Source organism: Arachis hypogaea, chromosome 7, assembly GCF_003086295.3.
Source record: "Arachis hypogaea cultivar Tifrunner chromosome 7, arahy.Tifrunner.gnm2.J5K5, whole genome shotgun sequence".
Lineage (NCBI taxonomy): Eukaryota > Viridiplantae > Streptophyta > Magnoliopsida > Fabales > Fabaceae > Arachis > Arachis hypogaea.
Window position 1 is genome coordinate 54,510 of NC_092042.1, and position 23,082 is coordinate 77,591.

Genomic DNA, 23,082 nt, shown 5'->3' on the forward strand with positions numbered 1-23,082 from the left:
TCCAAGGGGAAGCGTCCTGCTGTTGAAGAACCTGTTCCTGAGACAGCAAAACCTAAGTCAAGGTCTGTCCCTGTTCGATCACAAAGAGGTAACCCTCATCGCCCTCTCAAATCTGTTAGAGAACCAGACATTGATCCTTTTGCTCACAAATCACACTACATGACATCTCACTCAGACTTTAACCCCCATCATTTCAAATCTGCCATGAACCACGATTTTTATGAGGGAGTTATTCAGTATCGTACTCTATGTCCATCTTTTCTTGCTGATTTACCTGATTTGAAAAAGAAAGGTTTTCCTTTTGTTGAAAATTTAAAATTTTTAGACTGGAATCACCTTTTCAAAATCAAAAAACCTGTATATCCTCAGTTAGTCAAAGAATTTTATGCAAACATGACTTACCATGAAGGAAGTGTGTATTCTTATGTTAAGGGCAGAGACATTATCTTGAATAATGAAACTATCAGTGATTCCTTGCAGTACACTGATGTTGGGCCGTGTGCTTATACCTCTGTGAAATGGGATGAAGGTGTTGGTATCTCTTACCATGATGCTCTGGCTCACATTTGTGAACATGTTTCCTTAATTGATGGCATCACACCCACTCACAAAGCCCTAGGATATGAACGTGCTCAGTTGTACCGAATTGTTAATCACATCTTGATTCCTCAAAGTGGTTCATATCAAAGGGTCTCTTACACGGACACACTTGTTTTGTATGTCCTAATCACTAAACAGAAATCTCTTTTGCCTATTTGATGGCTAGATACATGTTTGATTCTGTTAGAAGTGTGAAAGATAAAGCACTACCTTATGGCATGTTTTTAACTTGCATATTTGAGAATTTTGGTGTTGATCTGTCAAATGAGGATTATGAAAACAGACATTCACACCTAAAAGGGGGTGGTTCAGTGAAACAGCAAAAAGGACCAATTAGATCTGAGAGAGTGGTTCTAGATGATGATGATGAAGAGTTCATTCCAGATGACTCTCCTCCTCCTTCCACCGAGGGTACTTCCATCTCCACTGGGAAGAAATCTGCTCTGCTGAATGTGGTCAAGGATGTCGCTCAAGAGTTTGTTTTCCAATCAAATCACATGATTGCCATGAGCAAGGAACAAAGGAAGCTAGCTAGCAAGCATGAGAACTTTCTGAGAAAATCAAGGGACAGGGTGGTTGTGCTCATGACCTTCATTGATAACCTTCACAATGATGAAGACATTACCACTGATGTTGAAGAGGAAGCTGCTTCGGAGGGGAATGGTTCTGATGCCTAGGATTTATCTCATAAAAACTGTTGCTGCTGCTCATTTTTTGTCTCATAAACTCTGTTTTATTTTGCTACTGTTTACCCTACTTTTGATGTCCTGGATAACTGTAATAACTTTGAATACTAATGCACTTATGGTAGTTTAGTTAATATTGGACTGTGCACTAACCTTTCTTGTAGGGTTTATAGTGATGTTCTTGTTGTTCATGCTTATTGTCCACCCTTGATGACAAAAAGGGGAGTAAAAGCAATAGGGATGATGTTTTTACTAGCATTTATTGTGGGATTTTTTTTCTATTTGCTGCATTAATACTTGATTTCACCTGATGATGATATTAGCTTAATGTTGGGCTGATTATATAGTGTTGTTTGTTTGATATTCCTTAGACAAGATAATTGTGTATAGCTCTCTATTGTGTTATCTTTAAGTACAATGTAAAACAGGAATAAAGAAGAAAGCATAATTCCAGGGGGAGCTAATCTTGAAAAATAAAGGGGGAGCAACACTAGAGCAAGAAACATCAAAGGGAAGTTTTCTAACCTTACTAAAAATTTAAATTCCTTTGATCGTTGCTTGATTATGTTTGTCATCAAGGGGGAGATTGTTGAGTTAAGAAATTAATTAATAAAATTGATGATGACAAACATTTGATTAGTGGGCTAATCACCCAATTAGTTTTTATTATTTTTGATAAGTGATGCAGGCTAAAAACAAGTGTTACAGCAGCCCAACATCAAATATGCTAATGGGCTGAATGGTAAGTGAAAATAAAGACAAGCCCAAGTCATTCATCCCAAGCAAAATTCTTCAAAGAAGCAAGGCAAGACACCAACGGGTTGCTTAATGGAAAACCAATCCAAGCCCGTATCCATCCCACAAAGCTTCTCTTGTAAGATTGAAGTCTTCTTTCTTTGAAAAGTGCAACATTCATCTCTCTCTGACCAAGTCAAATCAGCCTCAGAAAAGTAAGAAAGAGAAAGAGAGAAAGAGCTTCTTCACCAAGATAGTCACCAAAGAAGCAAGAAAGAGAAACTAAGCTTGAAAGGCAGAAGTCATCTCAACAAATCCAAACCAAATCAAGCTTAGGTTATAGGTAAATCTTTTCCTCATACATGCAACTCGGTTTCATCTCTTCTTCCCAACTCTCTGCTATATCCGAAAATGGCATTCAAGGAAAAGTTGTTCTCTGCCCTATTTTGCTTCACATCTACGGTCACAAGTGATACTTGGGGACCAAGTAGTTTCTCAATGGCTAAGATCAAGTTGACCATGAGAAGATTTCTATGGTTACTGCTTTGTGGCTTTTGGTCAAGATGAAGGAGTCAGAAGCAAAGTTTCTACTCTAAGGTTTAATGTGAAAAAGGAAATCTGTGGGTTGGTGAAGCTCAAGGCTCAAGGTGTTGACCTTGGAAGAAGAACCCAGCAACATACAAGGAGATAAATGAAGCTTGCTGTTCATTCATAAGGTAAAGAGAGAAAACCAGAGTGTGAGCATAGTGCTCTGCAAAGAAGTTCCACTACTTGGATAATGCTCTCTTTCAAAGAAGCATTTGGCCAATACTGAAGAACTCAAGCTGAGGTTTGCGAATTTGGTTTTACACATAGCAAAGAGGCTGCTGATGAAGTCAATCTCCTTCATGTTTTACAGATTGTAATTTACTTTTCAATGTTTATCTTTCTGTAATTTCTTGAGAGAAAAGGCATATTGAGAGAACTCAAGTAAAAGCCATGAGTGGAAAAAGGCTGAGTGATACACTTGAGAGAAAAGCCTAGAGTTATTTTCAGATTTCTTTAGGTATGTTTATGTCTTGTATCTTGTACCTGTGAGGTATCCCTTTCTTAGTTGGGTTAGCACTAAGAGGAATAGTTAGGTATTAGCATAGCCAATGTCAAGTTAGGTTAGAACTTGAGTGTGAAAGGATTGGGTCAATCCTGTGAAATTGGTGTATGTAATACTGTTAACTATAGTGAAATTCTTCCATAGTTGTGGAGGAGACTGGACGTAGGTTGCATAGCACAAAGCAACCGAACCAGGATACATGCTGGTGTTAGCTTTTCTCTTCTCTGCTGTGTTCTATTTTTTGATATTCATGAGACAAAAATAAATTGTCTCATAAATTTCCGCTGCTGAGTTCAAACAGAACCTGAATTGAAAGTTTGTTTTTTAAAAGGGTAATAACAGCTACTTAAAAGGAAAGCATAGATTCAACCCCCCTTCTCTAAGCCTACCACAACCTTCAGATACTCTAGTAGACTCCAGCTCCGGGTATCAGTACTTGTCGCTTATGGATGCATACTCGGGATACAACCAAATCCCGATATATAAGCCGGATCAAGAAAAAACATCATTCATCACCCCTAGGGCAAACTATTGCTATGTTGTCATGCCCTTTGGGCTGAAGAACGCTAGAGCCACATATCAAAGGCTGATGAATAAGGTGTTTGCGCCTCACCTTGGGGGATTAATGGAAGTCTATGTAGATGACATGCTAGTAAAAACCAAGGATGAGGCTGACCTCCTAGCTGACCTTTCGCAAGTTTTTAGCACCATAAGGATGCACGGGATGAGGCTAAATCCCGCAAAATGCACCTTTGCGGTGGAAGCAGGAAAGTTTTTAGGATTCATGCTTACACAAAGGGGAATCAAAGCTAATCCCAACAAGTGTAAAGCATTCCTAAAAATGAAAAGCCCGACTTGCTTAAAAGAGGTCCAGCAGCTGAACGGCCGACTCGCCGCCCTCTCCAGGTTCTTAGCGGGATCAGCATTAAGATCCCTACCACTCTTCTCTCTACTAAGAAAAGGATGCCAGTTCGAATGGACACCTGAGTGCGAAGAAGCATTCCATGAGTTTAAAAGGTTTTTAAGCCAACCTCCTATCCTGAACCGACCTAAAGTCAGGGAGGAACTCGTCCTGTATTTGTCCGTAGCAGACAAATCTGTGGCATCAGCTCTAATACGGGAAGACGAGGTCGGGCAGCATCCTATATACTTCACCAGCAAAGTTCTATAAGGCCCTGAATTAAGGTATCAAAAACTCGAGAAGTTTGCATATGCCTTAATAGTAGCCTCTCGGAGGTTACGACCTTACTTTTAAACCCACACAATAAGAGTTCAAACGAACCAGCCCATGAAGCAAATCCTCCAGAAGACGGATATTGCGGGTAGAATGGTTCAATCAGCAATAGAGCTATCCGAGTTCAACTTGAAGTACGAAACTTGGACGGCAATAAAAGCCCAGTGCCTCACCGACTTTGTAGCAGAATATGCAGGAGACCAAGAGGAAGAATCCACTACACGGGAGTTATATGTAGATGGATCCTCAAACAAAATAGGAAGCGGTGTAGGCATAATACTGGTCAACAAAGGGGGAACGCAGATAGAAGTCTTCCTCAAATTTGAATTCCCAGCTTCTAACAATCAGGCAGAATATGAAGCCTTGATTGCAGGATTAAAGCTGGCAGAAGAAGTCGGTGCAACCAAGGTAGTCGTGTTCAGCGACTCTCAAGTGATAACCTCCCAAATAAATGGAGAGTATCAGGCTAAAGACCCCAACATGAAGAGGTACTTGGACGAAACCTTGGAGTATCTTAGGCGCTTTGCAGAAACCGAGGTCAAGCATATAACTTGGGATCTCAATAGCCGAGCAAATGCACTCTCCAAGCTAGCAAGTACCAAACCAGGGGGAATAATAGGAGCCTAATCCAAAAAACTCTCCAAGAACCCTCTGTAGCAAAAACAGAGGCCAAGCAAGACGTCCTTGAGGTCTCCGGATTAGGCCTCGGATGGATGAATCCTTTAATCGAATACTTAAAATTCGACATCCTGCCCAAAGAGGAAAAAAAGCCAAGAAAATTCGGAGAGAAGCACAAAACTACACTTTGGTGAAAAATATCCTCTACAAAAGAGGGATATCAACACCATTATTGAAGTGCGTCCTGACCTCAAGGACGACAGGAGTCTTAGAAGAGGTCCACAATGGTATCTGCGGAAATCATCTCGGAGCAAGGTCCCTAGCTAGGAAAGTCATCCGGGCCGGGTTCTACTGGCTCGAGTTTGTAAAGAAGTGTCAGCCATGCCAAATAAATGCGAACTTCCACGTCGCTCCCCCCGAGGAGCTCATAAGTATAACTTCTCCATGGCCTTTTGCAAAATGGGGATTGGACCTATTGGGACCCTTTCCCCAAGTACCTGGACAAGTGAAATACTTAATAGTGGGAGTAGACTACTTCACAAAGTGGATCGAAGCAGAACCATTGGCCACCATCACCGCCCAGAGAAGTCGGAAGTTTCTCTACAAAAATATTATCACAAGGTATGGAGTACCTCACTCCATCACCACTGATAATGACACTCAGTTTACCGACTCAACCTTCAGAAACCTAGTAGCCAGCATGAAGATCAAGCATCAGTTCACCTCGGTAGAACATTCACAAGCAAATGGGCAAGTCGAGGCAGCTAACAAAGTCATACTGGCAGGGTTGAAGAAAAGGTTGCAAGATGCAAAGGGAGCCTGGGCTGAAGAACTCCCACATGTACTTTGGGCTTATCGGACTACACCTCAGTCTGCCACAGGAGAAACACCCTTCCGACTTGCTTATGGTGTAGAAGCTATGATACCAGTTGAAATCAGCGAGCAAAGTCCAAGGGTGAGCTTCTACGATGAGGTTGAAAATATACAGGGGCACAAAGAAGAACTCGAGTTACTCCCTGAAGTCCGAGAACAAGCCCAGATAAGAGAAGCAGTGTTGAAACAAAGGACGACAAACAGATATAATAAAAAGGTCATTCGAAGAAGTTTCACCCCAGACGACTTGGTTTTGATTAGAAACGATATTGGAGTCAACAAATCTGGGGATGGAAAGCTTGCTGCCAATTGGAAAGGACCATACAAAATTAGTGAGGTCTTAGGAAAAGGCTACTATAAGGTGAGCGACTTAAACGGCGCCGAGCTACCTAGGTCATGGCATGCTTGTAATATGAAAAGGTACTATAATTAAAAGTGAACTCCGCTCCCTGATGTACTCTTTTTCCAACTTCACGATTTTTTCCCAAAGAAAGGGTTTTCCTGAAGGGAGATTTTTAACGAGGCATCAAAGTGGGGACTAAGGGGGAACAAATTGTCAAAACCCTTAGTAGCAAAAAGTACCTTCGCAAATAAATTTTTCCCATATCTCTTTATAAGTTCCTTTTTACGTTATTCTCACTTTTTCTACGAAACGCGCCGACTTAAGCTTGACAAAATGTAAAAATCCCATGAACCAACCTAGATGGTCGTCAGGATAAAACAACGAGGTACAAGTCGGTGTAAAGAGGTTATAAAAGTAGATCATGAAAGAACTCGGAAAGTATTCGACTTATAAGTCGTAAAAACCGAGAAGAAATGAAATGCATCGCAAAAATAACCTAAGTTATGGAAACTCAATAGAAGAAAATTGAGTACGAGGAATACCAAAAAGAGATAAGAAAATCCATCAAAAAACCAAAGGCAGAGGCTGTCCCAAGTCTTTGAGAAAATTCAAAATAACTTAGACAAAGGACAGCCAGCCAAGACAAAAGGTTTTTCAAAAAAAAAGGATAAAAAAAAGGTTTTTTCAAAACCTAAAGTATGCACGCAACAAAGATATCCTAAACCCTTATCTAAAAAAGGGTATTTTTAAATATTTTTGTTTACGGCCGCAAAAGGCCAAGAAATGTTAAGTACCAACCACCACCACAAAAAAACAAAACATAAAATTGTTTAAAAAATAAGGGGCCCACAGGCCAGGCCCCATATAGCCACAATCAGTTAAGAAGGAGGAAGATCACCACTGCCAGGAGAAGGGGCATCACCACCAGGACCAGGGAGAGAAGTCAGATCAGCACCAGGGGAGGACGGAGCAGGCTGATCGGGACCCTGAGAGGGAACCCCCAAAGAACTCGGAACATCCTCTGGTCGGGGAGGAGATTCTATTATTCTCTGCCCCCGAGTCTTCAGGTCGGAGTCCGTCTCAGGTCGGGGAGGGTAAACAATGGCCCCATCAACCATGATCTTGTTGGGGTCCAGTTGGGAAAGATCCAGGTCGGGAGCAATAACTCCAACCTGTTCCTTGAAGATCCGCCACGCCTCCTCGGAACCTTCAGCTACAGAGTCCTCCAGCTCCTGAAAATCCTCCCAACATCCCGCCAACTCCTTCTTCAAATCCAAGTTCTCCCCAAAGAGCCTAATATAGTCTGCTCCGCCTTCTCCTTCAGGCCCTCCGCCATGGCGCACTGGCCCATCAACCTCTTCTCCCTCTCCTGGAGACGATCTTTCTCCTCCTTCAACTCAGCGACCTCCTTCTTAAGCCTTTTCTCTTCCTCTTGATACAAAAAAATTCTCCCCTCCAGCTCCTTAACCTTTTGGGAAGAACCCAAAGAGCTGAGGGGAGTCTTTTCAAAAATATCAAGCAATTTGGTACATACCCCAGCCGCCCGGATGCTCCCCTGAACTAGAATATTAAGATGGTTTCGAACGGAAGCATCATCCATACTTATGCGAGTATGAGGATAGACATGATTCTGAATGAATTGAGACCCATTAAATTTAGCCTCACCATCCAAAGAAGAGCCAGACTCTGAAGTCTTGCGCTTCTTCTTTCCTGGTTCAGGGGAAGATCAGGGCGGAGGAGAAGGAAGAGAAGAAGCAGAAGAGGATATCACAATAGGTCGGGAGGGGGTCTCCAAGTTGTGAGGAGGAGGAGGGGGGGAGGAGGAGGAGGAAGAGTGCCAACAGCCCTGGCAGCACTCACCCTGGCGCGAGATCTCGTCTTGGCATCATGGACTCTTCGATAGGAGGAGCTGGAATTCTTCTTCACCATTTCTACAAAAACCATAAAGTAATCAGTCTACAAGTTGGAAATGACAGCTCGAAAACAAATCAAGTCGGATGTAGTAAAATCAAGTCGGGAAACAATCGAAAAGCAACAATAAAGCTACCTAATTAAGTCTGTACAAAGATCGGAGACCCCTGGAGGAACTTTTTTGTATCAAGATAAGGGGCTCTTCCCCAAACTTCTCGGAAGAACCCCACTATAGCCTCCTCTACCTCGTCCAGATCATCTAGGCTATATTTTTCCACAGGAGAGGCCTCTAACCAGTACAGGAAAAAATGGAGAGAAAAATTTTGGTCCAGAAAAAAGGGGTAGTGACCCTCTACGGCTTGAACTTTAAAAAAAAAGTTTTTGAAGTCATGGAAGAATTCATCAAAAAGGGTAAAGACTCTTCGACCTTGAATGACTCGGAAAGACACCTACTGTTGTTTATTATTTTGCCTACTGAAGGACTTGATCATATGAAAAAGAAAGAAAAAAATCTTCAAAGAAGTCGGAAAATCTAATTCACGGCTAACAAGTTGGTAAATTTTCATGAAACCCCAAGAATTGGGGTGAAGCTGGGTGGGACCAATGCGACAATGCGACAACACGGATATCTCAAAACCAGAAAATGGGAGAAGAACCCCCAAACGGGTAAACAGACAGTCATACATAAAAAAAAAAAAGAGGGTCAGTTTCAGCAGCCTTCCCAAAGCAAACCCGGTCTTCGAGACCCGGGATAACCAATTCATACTTAGGTTCATCCTCATCGAGAACACAAAGTTTATGATGAGTACGAAGATCAGTGATGTAATCGGTGTCTACGAGGGGTTCCTCTCCAAGGACTCTAACATCCACCCACAGTGAAAGAGACTCTAAAGAAGACATCTTTTTCTAAAAGGGTGACAAATCCTACAAAGAGAAAAGGAAAAAGGATAAAAAATAGGGTCTCTAAAGGACCTAAAGTAAGTTTCTCAGACAAACAGAGTCACTAGGCCTACAGTGAACGCTCCTCTAAACGAAAAATATTCAAGTAAAAGCATTTGTAAAAGAGGAGAAGGAAAAAGGAACTGACCTTTCAAAGAAGGTAGAGGCGACGAACAGTCAAAGCACTCGAAGAAGGAATGAGTTTTTTCTTTCGAACAGAGGGTGCAAGTAAGAAAATTTTCAGAAACGAAACAAGGAAAGAGAGGGAAAGTATTTATAAACACGTTAGGGGCATAACAGTAAAACGACGTAACCATTTAAGAGAGGTGCCATTACCAATGTAACTGCTCCCCACGTGTAAATGCTAAAACCTCTGAAGAGACGCGAAGTTTGATTAGACGCGACGGTTGAGAAAATTTGACTCACGTCGGTTCCTGAAAAATCACGTCGGTTCCTCACCAAGTCGGCTACGATCCCGAGCTATATACTCGAGCCCAACTCACAAAAGAGCTTGGACTCAAGTAGGGGTACTGTTCATACCCTAGCCCAACACTAAGGCCCTGGACCAAATAAGATAAAAAGGCCCAATCCATAGATTGGCCTCCCCACGCAACCGACCTCTTCACAAGAGGTCGGACTCGACACAGGCTCCACCATAAGGAAGTCGGGAACGAGGGTTAGCCGGCAGATAACACTTATTCAAATAAGTAACTGCCCCTAAAATCTCTCAACCCACTTCTAGGAGTCATATCTCAACTTCCCTAAGATAAAGGGACAGTTATCCTCCTTAAAAGGTGGAACTACTCCAATGGTGGTTATGGGTTCACCACTATAAATACACTGACACCCTTCAGGTATCTCTAAATTTCCATACTCTCCAAAACTTGCTTAGACCCTTGCTGACTTAGGCATCGGAGTGTCTTTGCAGGTATCACCCCCCATTCTCTCTCACACAAAAGTCGGACGGAGGCTCCCAGACGCGAACCTGGTCAGAGGGTCCCCTCCTTCAAGCGATTGGGCCAACCTAACAAGCCCAGCCCAATAATCTCCAGTTACCCATTGTAACAAACCTAAAAATATATAAAGGGACTAACATTTTGCACATGTATAATTGTAATCGATTATTCTTTTATTTTACAAATAAATAATAAACCATAAATTAAAGGGAATAATAAAAAAAATACTCCATCTGTAAATTACCTGAAGCCACTTATGTAAAATAAAATAATTTTTTTAAATTATTAATTTTTTCTATTGTTTTAAAAATTGTTTTCATTAAATATTTTCTATTTCTACATCTTGCCTTCAATACATTGTAGTTACAAGTTTGGAATCCGATCCATGTTGGTCGTGGATTGATTTTAAAGTTTTTAGTTTTTAGTTTTTCTAATTCTTGTAATTTTAATTTTTAGTTTTCATCTTGTGTTAAATATTTTTTATTTCTAATTTTTGTTGTTGGAAGCAAACATATTAGATCATTGGCTAGTAAGGCCCATTTGTCTAAAACGGGACAATGATGAAAATATTACTTTTATTACAGCACATTAAATAATTTGGGACTAATCAAATGCTCTTTTTTAAATCATAAAAAATTAGACAATGAAACAGTTACCTGTGTCAGAAGTATCAGGTGCATCATTTTCCTCATCTTGACCGGTGTAGACTATAACTCACCTATATTAAATAGTTAAAAGTTAACTATGAACGTTATATAATATATATGTGTGTGTAATTGTCACGCTGACACATTTCAGCCGCAAATTACTTGTTTTGGATCAGAATTCGGAGATAATCTGGGTATTAAATTTGCTATTTATTTATGGAATTTAGATCTTTTAAATTTAAATTTTATTTTAGAAAGTAAAATATAAATTTTTTACTATTTATTTTATAGATAAGATTAAAAAAAATGAGATAGAAATTATTTAAGGGTGAAATATTACTTTATTCTCTCAAGTAAAAATTCAAAATTTTAAGGATCCAAATTCTTATTTCTGGGTGGTCTTATGAGTCACATTGGTTAGTTTTGGAAAACTTGGAAAAAAAGCATTCCAATTACTTAGATTTACTATTGAACAACCTCCATCAGTCCAACACAACGTCACAAAAAAAATTTAGACTCAAATTCAACATTCATAATAAGCAATATTTTCCTTCTATGATATTATTTATTTCTTTTTGCTCATGTTTTTCTTATTTCTTTTTACTCGTGCTTTTCTTTTGTTAGAATAAGATTCTTTTTCTAAATTTAATAGTAGTCATATAAATTTAGCTACTTACACATCTTTTGTAATCATTGATCAATAATAAAAATACAATACATATTTTTATTCATTCATACTATTCTCTGCCTTTTTCTTATTATTTACTAAATCATCTAAGTAACCGATAAACTCTAATTGATTTCGGGTATGTTTGACAAATGTGTTATATAAATTTTTTAACTTATTATTATTTTTTTTGTATGAAATATTTTTTTGTTTTATATTATGATTCTATTAATCCTATTAGAATAAAAAATACTGAGAGTACTAAAAAGTATTAAAATTTATTTAAATATCTAAAATAAAATTATAAGATAACTTAAAATAATTATTTGAATTTGTCTTTTTTGTAAATTTTCATTTAAGAGTAATTTTAAATAATGTAATCTAAACAATATTTAATTTACTATAATTCATTTTGAATGAAAATTACTAAACATAAACCACGTTAATACCAACTTACTTTAAATCAAAATTAATTTTACAAACTTAATTTTATACAAACTGGGGCATGCCTCCATCAGGCGATCCGGTATCTATGACCCATGCCAATCATGGAACATCATTATTTGTGTTCGTTCAAGTTACAGTATTTCCCCGTAACAATTAGATAATCGGCATGTCTGTATATCATATGAACTTGTATCGATATTTGATATAATAATACAAAATCTCAATTTGACGTCAAAACCTCTAAGAAGTTCGGTGAACAATCAGGTTTTCAGAATATTAGGCCTAATGCATTCATATTTAAAGATATCGTATGGTTAAATATTACACATTCACGGAACTATCAGTTAGAATCTGAAAGATTTGTTCAGTGATATAAAAACTTAGAATATCCGTGGTGTCTGCACAATCTTCTATAACTATCCCTCGCAACTGATATTTAGGGCCTACATTAGTCACCAGAGACGGTTAGTGCCCGTGCAAGGGTTTTAGTGCCCAACCACTAAATTACCCTATGCAATCCACAGTATGTCATTTATTTTCTCCTTTTTCCCTGTCAACATTAGAATGATCTCCTTCAGTAAAACTTCAGCAAGCAGCTTTAATAAACAGTATAAATAGTTATGGCAAGGGTGTCCTTACCACACTTCCATAATCATCCATGGTTAATTGCTTGCGCTTCTTCAAAGAAGATGGAGATTCTGTCTGTCTTGCCAGGGTCCGCTTTGATGGGGTCATGGTCTGAGAAAATTTGTTGAACTTAGTATGAGAACAATCATATGTAAATATGAGAAACCCTAAGGTATTTAGAGTTAACTTGTGGAGGGAATGCCACCTTTGCAAGTTTCTTCTCTTTGCGCGCTTGTCTCTCCCTCTCGTCATATTCTTGGTTTTCCTTTTCTACCAGGCGAATGAGTGTGTCACACCTCCTTGCAAGTTCTTGTGTTGTGCGAGACTTAACAAACCAGTCAAAACGAAACAAGGGTGATGTTCGAAATGCTGCCTTCAACTCATCCCAGTTCCCATAGCCCAGTTTGTGAACCATGCATATCTGCAAGTTTTATAATGAAGTAAAAACGAATTCTACAAAAGGGAAGTGTACATATTATTGGTTATGAGCGTATATTTTTGGGGTTTTGGAATGAGGGACAAGGAATGTAAATCGCAAAAAAGTAAAGGAAACTCAAATGGTAAAAGGTCTTAGCAAGGGTTGATGGTTAAGGATTTCTATCCTTATCACTAACCACAACATGATAATTGTAAGGATCAATCTCATTCAGTCATCCTCTAAAAATTGAAGGAAAGTCAAATGAGTTTCATCAATCCCAATCCATAAGTCCTAGCCATTCACTAATTGAATTAGTGAAAGCTAGAGTCAATGGACACCAATCATCAATCACTTGGACATTAGTAACTCAAGGTCACCCAAGTTACCATCCCAAGCCAAGAGTATAAAATTCTACTCTAAAATCCAACCAAACATTTTATCAAACACTTAGAAAGCATAAAAAGAAAGCTTGGTAAATTAGCAAGAAGTAGTAAATCTACAACTACCCAAAGCAAGGAAAATAATAATAACAAAGCAATTAAACAATAAGAACATCAAACATAAATTGCATTAATAGAAATCAAAGGAAACAAGAGTGCATGAACATAAATAAAGGCAACAAATAAAAGGAATAACAACTATAGATAAAAGAGACAAGATGCTAGAACAAGAAATAGTAAAGGAAACTAAATCAAAACAACAATTAAAACCTAGATCTAAGAGAATTTAACCTAAATCTAACCTAATTCTAGAGAGACGAGAGAGCTTCTCTCTCTAGAAATCTATCCTAAAACATGATGAAAAAGAAAAACTTCTGGAGCTTAAAATGAAAAGTGAAATTATTATTAACATAAAAAAACAAGAACAATACCAACCATGAACCTATCACATTCTTCATTGTATAACTTCCCTTTGTTTTGCCCATACTGTATCTTTAACTCTAGCCATGGATTCTTGTATCGGTCCAACTTCTTCCCAATAGCTTTCATGATTTCATCTTTCCGTGAAATTCTAGCCTCCCCCCTCTCAATGTTTTTAATAATTCTATCATAATCTGTAGAATGATTCAAAATGTGCAAATTAGGAAGAACATATGTTAATCAGAAGCAAATTTCAAAGTACAAGTATAAACCAACACAGAAATGGCAGAAAAAAAAACGAATGTTTAATTGTCACAATGCTGTAACGTACCATTTAATTCCTTGTATCTTTCTTTGAAGACCTTTGCATATCTTTCAACTTCCTCCTCAGTTTTCCCTTCCATCTCGGAAGCAATACCTTTGATATCATTTCGGCCATACTTTTCGCAAGCCCGGATGAAAGTATTAAAATCCCTCCGGCTCCATGAAGAAAATCCCTGTATTAACCAAATAACAAAAATAAGACAATGCTCAAGTGAAAACCAAGTTAAAAACAAAACAACTGAATAGAAAAGAAAATGATCACCTCCTCTAGAAGGCGCTCCTTTTCTTCCAATTCTTCAGCAGTCAATGGATCTCCCACATCTGAACACCAAAAAACTCATGAAAATTAAAAACATTTAGGTAGAGAGGTATAAGATTCAATATATTTATATATAATTTGTTGACGGTAATCATGTACCTTCTGGTTCATCAACATCTATTGAATCCTTTATCTGATTCTTTTGATGCGTTTGCTGAAAAATTTATGAAGAAACAGTCATTTCCGCAACATAAATAAGCATAATGATCTCATTTCCTCAACACCCACCATTAGGTAGCGCACTTCCTTTTCATACAACTCACTAAGCCTTTGTGTGTTAAAAAACTGGAAGTCGTGCCTGCAGGCATAAAAGAGAAGGGTGGGGGGGTGGGGGGGGATCAGTTATTAAGAAAGAGCACTATATAAAAAGAAGTAACCAGCTTGTCTAGAAGCTTACAACTGAGGCATCCTAGGAATTCGTGGCTCCTTTGGTTTAGCAGGACCTCCTTGTCGTAATGTTTGCTTGAAGTATTCAGACTCCGAGTAACTACAAGTCCCCAAAGGAAATAAAATAAAGGAGATCAGCATACACTATAACATCCAAAAAAACACTGAATAAATCTGGACGTATAAATTGTAACAGGCTGTCCTTACTTGCGCTTCCGCTCTCTTTTTGGTGGTTCAATCCAATTGTCACTCACAATTTTTTTGAAATCAACTTTGTTCTCATCCTTTATTTTGAGGGGGAAAAAGAAATAAAGATATGTTGAAATTAGTAGAATAGATTGGGGGGGCAGGGGAAGGAAGGTTGAGTAATAAAACAGAAAAGACAAGAATAATTTTTCATGTAAATATAAATGGCATCTTTACCTTATCATCATCAAAATCATATAACTCAGCAGCTACAAAAAGATCCGAGTATTAGTACTCCAAACTCAAATGATGTCAAAAAGGCAATATCAAATCCCTCAACAGAACCCAAAGATGCCCTTGTATCATGTTAGAATAACAAAAAGGCTTCAGTAATAAACAAAAGAAAACTACAGTTGCCATGCTAGCCTCATGGAAGTGATGTCATTTTTGTTTTGGAGATGAATCAAGCCAAAAGCCGCATCATTTGATAGAGCTGGGGTTATGTATCGTCTCCCTCCCATGGTCAAATGACGTCATTTCTGACTTTATTCACCAGAAACAAAAACAGTGTCACTTCCCAGAGTCTAGCATGGCCTCTTCAATCCAGATCAGCATTTCGTCAATGGAGTTGCGACAAATATACATTGAGTGACTAATTTTATACACGATGTCACAGTTGACGGACTTAATTGAGTCACAAATAAATTTGAGGGAGCAAATAGTCTTATTTTAACTTTTAAACAAAAGAAAAACATCAAGCCATTGTTGTTTTCGGAGCAATAACTTATATCAATACATTACGTACTGTCATCCATCTTGAATTTGATTGCATCTTCAGTAAATTTCTTCATCTTGGCATCAAGTTCAGCAGTTGCTTCCTCTCCTTTAGCAATGATTCTATCAATGTCCTCATCTGTAATAGTGCTATCTTTGGAACTGAAAACCATTTCTGCTCCAAATCTAACCATTTGAAGCAACTCATCTTTATTTACCGCTGCACATACAAACCAGCAGAATCATGTCAGACAATACTCATTGCAGAGAGAAACAAAACAATCATTATAAAATCCTTACTCTTTTGCTCAGCCAACCGTCCTTGCTGAATCACTAGAGCATCAAGTGCAAGCTTTTTGTAAGCCCTTTCAATGACCTTCTCCTCAATTGTATACTGCGCAATATTATAAGCAGTAAGCCAACAATAACAAATGAATAACTAACCAAACAAAACATAACAAGAAGTTTGCAAACCTCTGTGCAAAACCGAAAAACTTGGACTTCTTTCTTTTGACCTATCCTATGAGCACGATCCTGGGCTTGCAAGTCAACTTGTGGGTTCCTGATGTTTAACCATCAGCCATCAGTAAACAATGATTATGGTATAGAAGCAAATCAGGTGGCTTCTTGCACAATTTGTGAAGTTCTCACCAGTCACTATCATATAGGATGACAACATCAGCAGTAGCAAGGTTAATTCCAAGACCTCCAGCTCGAGTTGATAACAAGAAGACAAATTTCTCACTTCCAGGTTTGTTGAAAGCGTCAATGGAAGCATCCCGCTCATCTCCACCGGTATTGCCATCTATGCGACAATAGTGATACCCACGAAACATTAAATAATCTTCAAGTATGTCTAGCAGCCTAGTCATCTGAGGGAAAAAAAAAATCCAACCACAAACACACACACATACACATTTTAGTGATAATAATCATGGTTTAAAGGAAAATAGGTCAAAAGAATATTCAAAAGGGAGACATAAATGAGAACAAAACAGGCTGCAAAATACATAGCATTCACAGATAGAACCTAACCTGTGAAAATATAAGGACCCTAGAATCACGCTCCTTCAATTTAGGAAGTAACTTATCCAAGAGAACCATTTTACCTGGAAAATTTTTGAAACATGAGCTAATCTTATCATATTGGTCAACAAGCGAAGAACATCTGAAGTATCTCTCAACCTAAACAGAAATTACCAGCATTAGTAATGAGATGATCCCCTGTTGTATATGGAGGACCGGGTTCAGCACCCTGGAAAAGATATGGATGATTGCAACATTTTCGTAGCTGCATAGCTATATTCAGGAGGCGCTTCCGTTCTCCACCAGCATTGACAACCTCAAGATCCTTCTGCAGAAGCGCTCTATAGTACTGTTTCTGCATTTGTGACATACCTACTTTAAGAATGGTTTCCTTTTTAGGCGGCAACCCTTTCTCAACATCGGACTTCAACCTACGAAGAAGAAATGGCCGGAGGACCTTAAAATGCAAGAGGGGGGGTGAAAAATGTCAACTCTATACCGGGTTATATATACAGAGATACGAATCTCAACAATCAAAAGAAGGTTACACAATTTACCTTGTGTAATTGCTGGACAACCTCTTGTTGGTCATTCTCACCAGAGATTTGAAACCACTCATCAAAGGTTTCAGCAGAACTAAAAATTTCGGGAAGAAGAAAGTTGAGCAGAGACCAGAGTTCATGAAGATTGTTCTGCACCAATAAAAGAGATAACATACAGCAATAAGTACTTCAGACGAATAAGATGCATATGAACTGATAATATTTATTAAAAGAGATTAAAAAATAAATGGTTTGAACACAAATATGATCTAGGATAGGGCACTATGTTGGCATTTAATCCATGTAGCTAACCCACCTAGTGGGGCAAGGCTAGTTATGTTTGTTTTATAAATATGATTATACAGATACATGATAATTTAAAATAAACCAAACAAACACATTCCAAAAATTACAACTCAAGAAAAATAATGAAACTTTAAAGCATACTACTGTTAAATTATTTCCACTCCTAGCGATTAAAACCACTTTGATTATTCAAAGAACTATTCAGCAGAAACACACAATGATTATCGCAGAATGCCTTCACATATGGTGAAAACATAACAATTGTTCCCCAGAACAATGGCTTGTTGATTTTTAGAACAGATTTTCCTTAATAGATGAAGTAAAAGTTAATATTGGAATGATGCACTACAAGTCATAAAAGATTATTGGAAATGACATATCTAGAATTTCACCACCAATACAAACAGTTTCTGTGTTTGATAATTTACCAATCATAGAGTAGAAGATATCATTCTGATTTGATTTGGCATGACACCATTTTCATGCATATATTCATCAAGAAATTAAATAAAATACAACAGATAAAAGAGGGGGTTGGATGGGGAAAAAAAAAAGAAAAAGAACAATAAAAAAAAAAATTCCTTTGAAGCACTACACAACATCGTGGTTTGTGGATAACATTAACTCATTAAGTCATACCTGAAGCGGTGTGCCGGTAATAAGGAGGCGATAATTTGTGTTGTAGAGTCTCATTGTTTTGGAAAGCAAGGAATTTTCATTCTTAATTCGATGGGCTTCATCGATAATGATGTAGCGCCAACTAAATCGACGCAATGTAGACTTCTCCTTGATTGCCATTTCAAAACTTGTAACACAGACATCGAACTTCCCGGCTACCAGTAATTCCTCCCTTATATATCTCTGCAGAAATTTAAAATTATTAATGTCGAAGACAAGCATCAAGATTAACCCCAAAAAAATTCAATCCGGCAAAGATGTTCTTACCCTCTCTTCAGGGTTGCCAAGGAACTTTACTGCACGTAGAATAGGACAAAAGCGCCGAATCTCATTCATCCAATTTCCAAGAGTAGATTTGGGAGCAACCACCATATGAGGGCCTTTGATTCCTCTGAACTCATGTAAATAACCCAACAAAGATATAGTTTGCAATGTTTTACCAAGCCCCTGCGAATCAGATTCATTGTCATTCATCATGACTAAATAAATCAACTTATCAATGACTCAACCTTACTCCACTAATACTGTAACACATCCAAAAGCATGTTCGCTGTGCAGAATCAAATGACAATATATGCAAGCCAAGGCCAAATCTGTTCCACTTACCATTTCATCAGCCAGAATTCCATTTATTCCATTCTCATACAATCTTATAAGCCAGTTTAGCCCAGCAAGTTGGTAGTCCCTCAATTTCCCTTGGATGCCTGTTATAATGAACAAACAAGGATTTCACACTCAAAAATATTAGGCACAAATAGAACATTCACACACTAGATGCACAAACGCACAAGACTAGTCAATTGAAGATCAAACCGGTAGACTTCTGATGACTAGCTTTGATGACATACATTACAACAAAACAACTAGAGAAAAGTGTGTAGAGGAAAGTTCAATAATATATAACTCTAGCACATGTGAAACCCCAAAGGACAAACCATGAAGCAAAAATGTACCAAGGATGGAGGTCTTCTACCACCAGACTTCAAATCAGCATAGAATGTTCTCCATGTGTAAAAAGAAATGGCAGGGTAAAATGGTATATCTATGAATGTGAGACACTAAAAATATAGCCCTGAAAAATATCTAATCAACGCATATACACAGGACATTTACATGATGGTTGTGTCACAAGACGAGTGTTTGATAAACCATCTTCCTCTTCTTTTAGGTATTCTTCATCTTCCTCCTCTTCTGTCACTTTTGATGCATGGCGGCCCCTAAAATAGACATCATTGAATGCAAGGTGAGTTCTTTTATACAACACAGTTAATATTAGGTCAGTCAACAAATTTGTGCTTGTATTTGATTTCAAATATAAAAAATAAAAAAAATAAAAAAAAAAACTAGAGGACAATAAATGCAATTGAGAGACAAAAACAAAAAGGGAGGGTTGGGGGGGGGGGGGGGTCTTTTCATATTTTTCCTACCTGCTAGGTAACTTCATAACTTTGAGGATGACATAAAATGAATTTAAAAGGGAAACTTTCCAAGAGAAATTAGCAATAATGTTAAATCAAAATGTCAAATGCTTCAACTTGTTAGGTAATAAAAAAACACTTTAAGCATGTAGATATTCCATTTATATATCAGTTTGTTGTTTCCTGAAGGTATATCGGGAGCAGAAAGTGCTGATATATAGTTTGTAAAAAAAGCTAATCAACTTATGAGGCACAGTATGCGAACACATAGTTTGTACAAAAAGCTAATCAACAAGTCAATTGCCAAATCACAGTATACATCAAGATAAAGAATGTACCTTCCTCTTGCCTTCTGAGATGAAGATTGATCACCTTTTGCAAAATGTGCAAACAGCTCAGTCTGCTGTAAGAGATACTTCAGTCTTCCTTTTCCTCTATTGTTCTGTTAGAACTATCTAGTTATCAATAACATGAACAGATTACAATAAAGAAGTAAATCAGCACATCTACACCCACCATGTCGGCATCTATGGCTGCATTTTGTGCATCCAATATCTCCTGAATCTTCTGCTTCTTCATTTTCTGCATCTCTTTCAATCTAGCTTTCTCCCGCTTGCCAGGATCAACAGCATCTTCACCCTATTACCAGAAGACACAAAGTTAGACTTCCAGCTAGATTTTATCCGCTTAGCATAGAAGTAGCAGCATATATGCAAATATGTTAAAATGGAGACATACTGAAAACTAGAACACATTATTCATTGGCAAAACCTTAATTCAACTACCTAATCACGACACTAAGCTTAAACAGTAAAATACTCGACAGTAACAATAAAAAATGCAGTAATTCATAGCACGTCGATCCTCACTATCTCTCAGCACATTTTCCACCGATTTCAACTCAAGTCAACGGAATTCAACTTCAAGCTCCACAAAGAACGCCACAATCACATTATCCAAACATGCATCACGCAAATTAATAGCAAAACACAAACCCTAGAACAAAAAAAAAAAGAGAATTAAATAGTAGAAGCAACAAAATAAGCAGCAACAACTCTCACCTGCTCATCCTCGTCAGCATCTCCGGCGGCAGCAGGATCTTCGTCGTCATCGTGCGAATTATCATTTCCGGCTTCGTCATCGTCGTCGTCGGAGCTAGCTTGACGAGCCACCGCCTCAAGCTCCTCCTCGTCCTCTTCATTGATCTGCTGGTTGACCTGCTCCTCCTCCTCGGAGCTCGAACCGCTAGAGATAGCTTCGTCGGAAGATACTTGCGGCTTCGAAGGCCTCGCCATGGAACAAGAACTCTTCTGAAATCAAGTTTCAAAATTGGTGCGTGAGAAAGAGAGATGACGTTAGTGATTTTTGTGTTTGGTTTTGTTGAAGTGGCTTTTAAATTTTTGAGTGAATAATTTAGTATCATAAAAATAAGGGAAAAAGACAAATAGATCCTGACAATTTAGTATCAAACTTTTGACAAATACATCTCTAATAAAATTTAAATACAAAAAAGTCTCTGACTTTAACAAACAGATGACAATTTAGTCTTTCCGTCTATTTGTCTCTCATACACCAAACGGAACTGGCTGACATGGCTAAAACGGTGTCCAAGTGTCCGTTACGGTGCCACGTTGGAAGGGGAATAAAGTTCGAAGGACAAATAAGTCATTGACGTCATTTTACAAATAAAGTTCGAAGGACAAATAGGTCTTTGAGAATTTTTTTTTTTTCAAAATTAATAAACTCCTTTCCTAAATTCTCTTATCTACCTCTCTCCATTTTTATATTTCTCTCTACTATTTTTACTCTATATATAATTATATTTTATATTAGTAATTTGACAAATCAAAATATGTCATTCGCTATTTTTTTACAATTAAAATATTTTAAATATAAAAGTATACACATTAAATTATTTTAAATTTTAGATAACGAATGTTAAAATTAATTATTAATAAAAAATTAGACTTTTTCATATAAAAATAATAACTAAAAATCTTATTATTTAATTTTTTATCTGCAGATATCTTGGTCTTCTTAGTCAGAAATTTTTATCAATTTACGATTTTTTTTGTAAAAGTAGTTTGATTTTATAAATCTTTTGTGTCATGCATAATTTATACTGTTAGAACAAAGTGAACTATAATTTTTTAAAAAAAAATTATTCTCGTAATATTATTATGGATAAAAATACTAGTTCTAATATAATACACAAATGTACTAATGCTAACTTAATGGCGAAAGCTAGTGCACTCCAGGCAAAGTAGGGAGTGCAGCACTCTTTAAAAGTTAACCTACTATCAAAAGTGACCAGGTAAATTAAATTTATTTATTATTGTTTTTTTTTCATGGGCTGAACAAACAAATCGACACTAACAAAAAAAACTAATTCGCTCGTTTAAAAAGACTATCTTTACACCAGAAAAATACTCAAAAAAAATTGATCGAATTCCTCCATTACTCTGTTATTATTGATGTGATGTCCTCAAGTATTTTCACTGTTTTGTTTGTTAGCAGGTGCTTCCACTATTGTTCTGTTTAGCCACAGAACTCACCCCATTCCACCTTTACTATAAATGGACCTTCAAAGTCCGAAAAATTGCTGTCATAGAAAAGGAAGACGCTGTGTGGCCGCTGCTGGTTGGCTAACTCCAAACATAAAACTGAACCCTGTCTCCATGAAGGCGCCATGATTCTCAAATGACGACACAGTCAAAGTACAATATACATGACAGTTACAACAAGTCCATTATCTTTTATTTCAAATTATCCTCAACGTGTACGTAATAGAATAAAAAATTAAAATACAATTATATTTAAACAATTATTTGTATTATTTTTTATTAATTTATTCAAAAAATAATTAAATTTTGAAACTAATTGGTATAAAATATTACAGATATAAAACTAAAAAAAAAAATTTATTTGTATAAGAATGAGCCTAATAAATAATTATTCTATTTAATATATAATTAAGAGTATTTCTTTCTTTGCCAACGAACTATAGTTCAAATGACATAATTTCTATATTCACCTAAGAGTTGGTAAAAAAAAGAATACTTCTTTTTTTTTATTAACTTTTTTAAATATTAATTATTTATTTTACATACAATATAGAAATAAATGAATATAATATTTATTGAGTAGACGCAGTTACGTAAAATTTTTTTATTGTCATAGTATTTGAACCAAAGAAAAGAAAGTATTATTTTAAGAAAAAATAATAATATATTTTTAATAATATTTTTAATACAAAATAATAAATTTTAAATATTTTTTAAATAATATATATTAACTAAAATAATATAATTATCCCAAATAATATATTATAAATATAGTAAAATGACATATTTCAATAAAAAAAATATTAATAAAAAATTATATGAATTTTTGTTTTACACAAAATAAAATTATTATATATTTATTTATTTTTTACGTTGTATATATATATTTTTAATTAAATTAATATAA

General features: G+C 36.9%; 1 protein-coding gene across 1 annotated transcript; it reads right to left on the bottom strand.

The window, feature by feature from the left end:
• Window positions 1-12,011: 12,011 nt before the first annotated feature.
• Window positions 12,012-21,010, bottom strand: LOC112767343 (ISWI chromatin-remodeling complex ATPase CHR11). The gene is made up of 25 exons (XM_025813208.3): window positions 20,673-21,010; window positions 20,128-20,250; window positions 19,950-20,053; window positions 19,307-19,410; window positions 18,800-18,897; window positions 18,461-18,640; window positions 18,155-18,376; window positions 17,225-17,359; window positions 16,842-17,124; window positions 16,677-16,750; window positions 16,293-16,513; window positions 16,116-16,203; window positions 15,942-16,035; window positions 15,673-15,861; window positions 15,105-15,136; window positions 14,889-14,965; window positions 14,692-14,781; window positions 14,523-14,592; window positions 14,394-14,448; window positions 14,238-14,296; window positions 13,983-14,148; window positions 13,667-13,845; window positions 12,579-12,794; window positions 12,386-12,484; window positions 12,012-12,296 (listed from the first exon to the last, which is right to left on the bottom strand). Exons 1-25 carry the CDS (start codon window positions 20,904-20,906, stop codon window positions 12,279-12,281), a joined length of 3,210 nt encoding a protein of 1,069 aa, XP_025668993.1. The 5' UTR covers window positions 20,907-21,010; the 3' UTR covers window positions 12,012-12,278.
• Window positions 21,011-23,082: the final 2,072 nt, after the last annotated feature.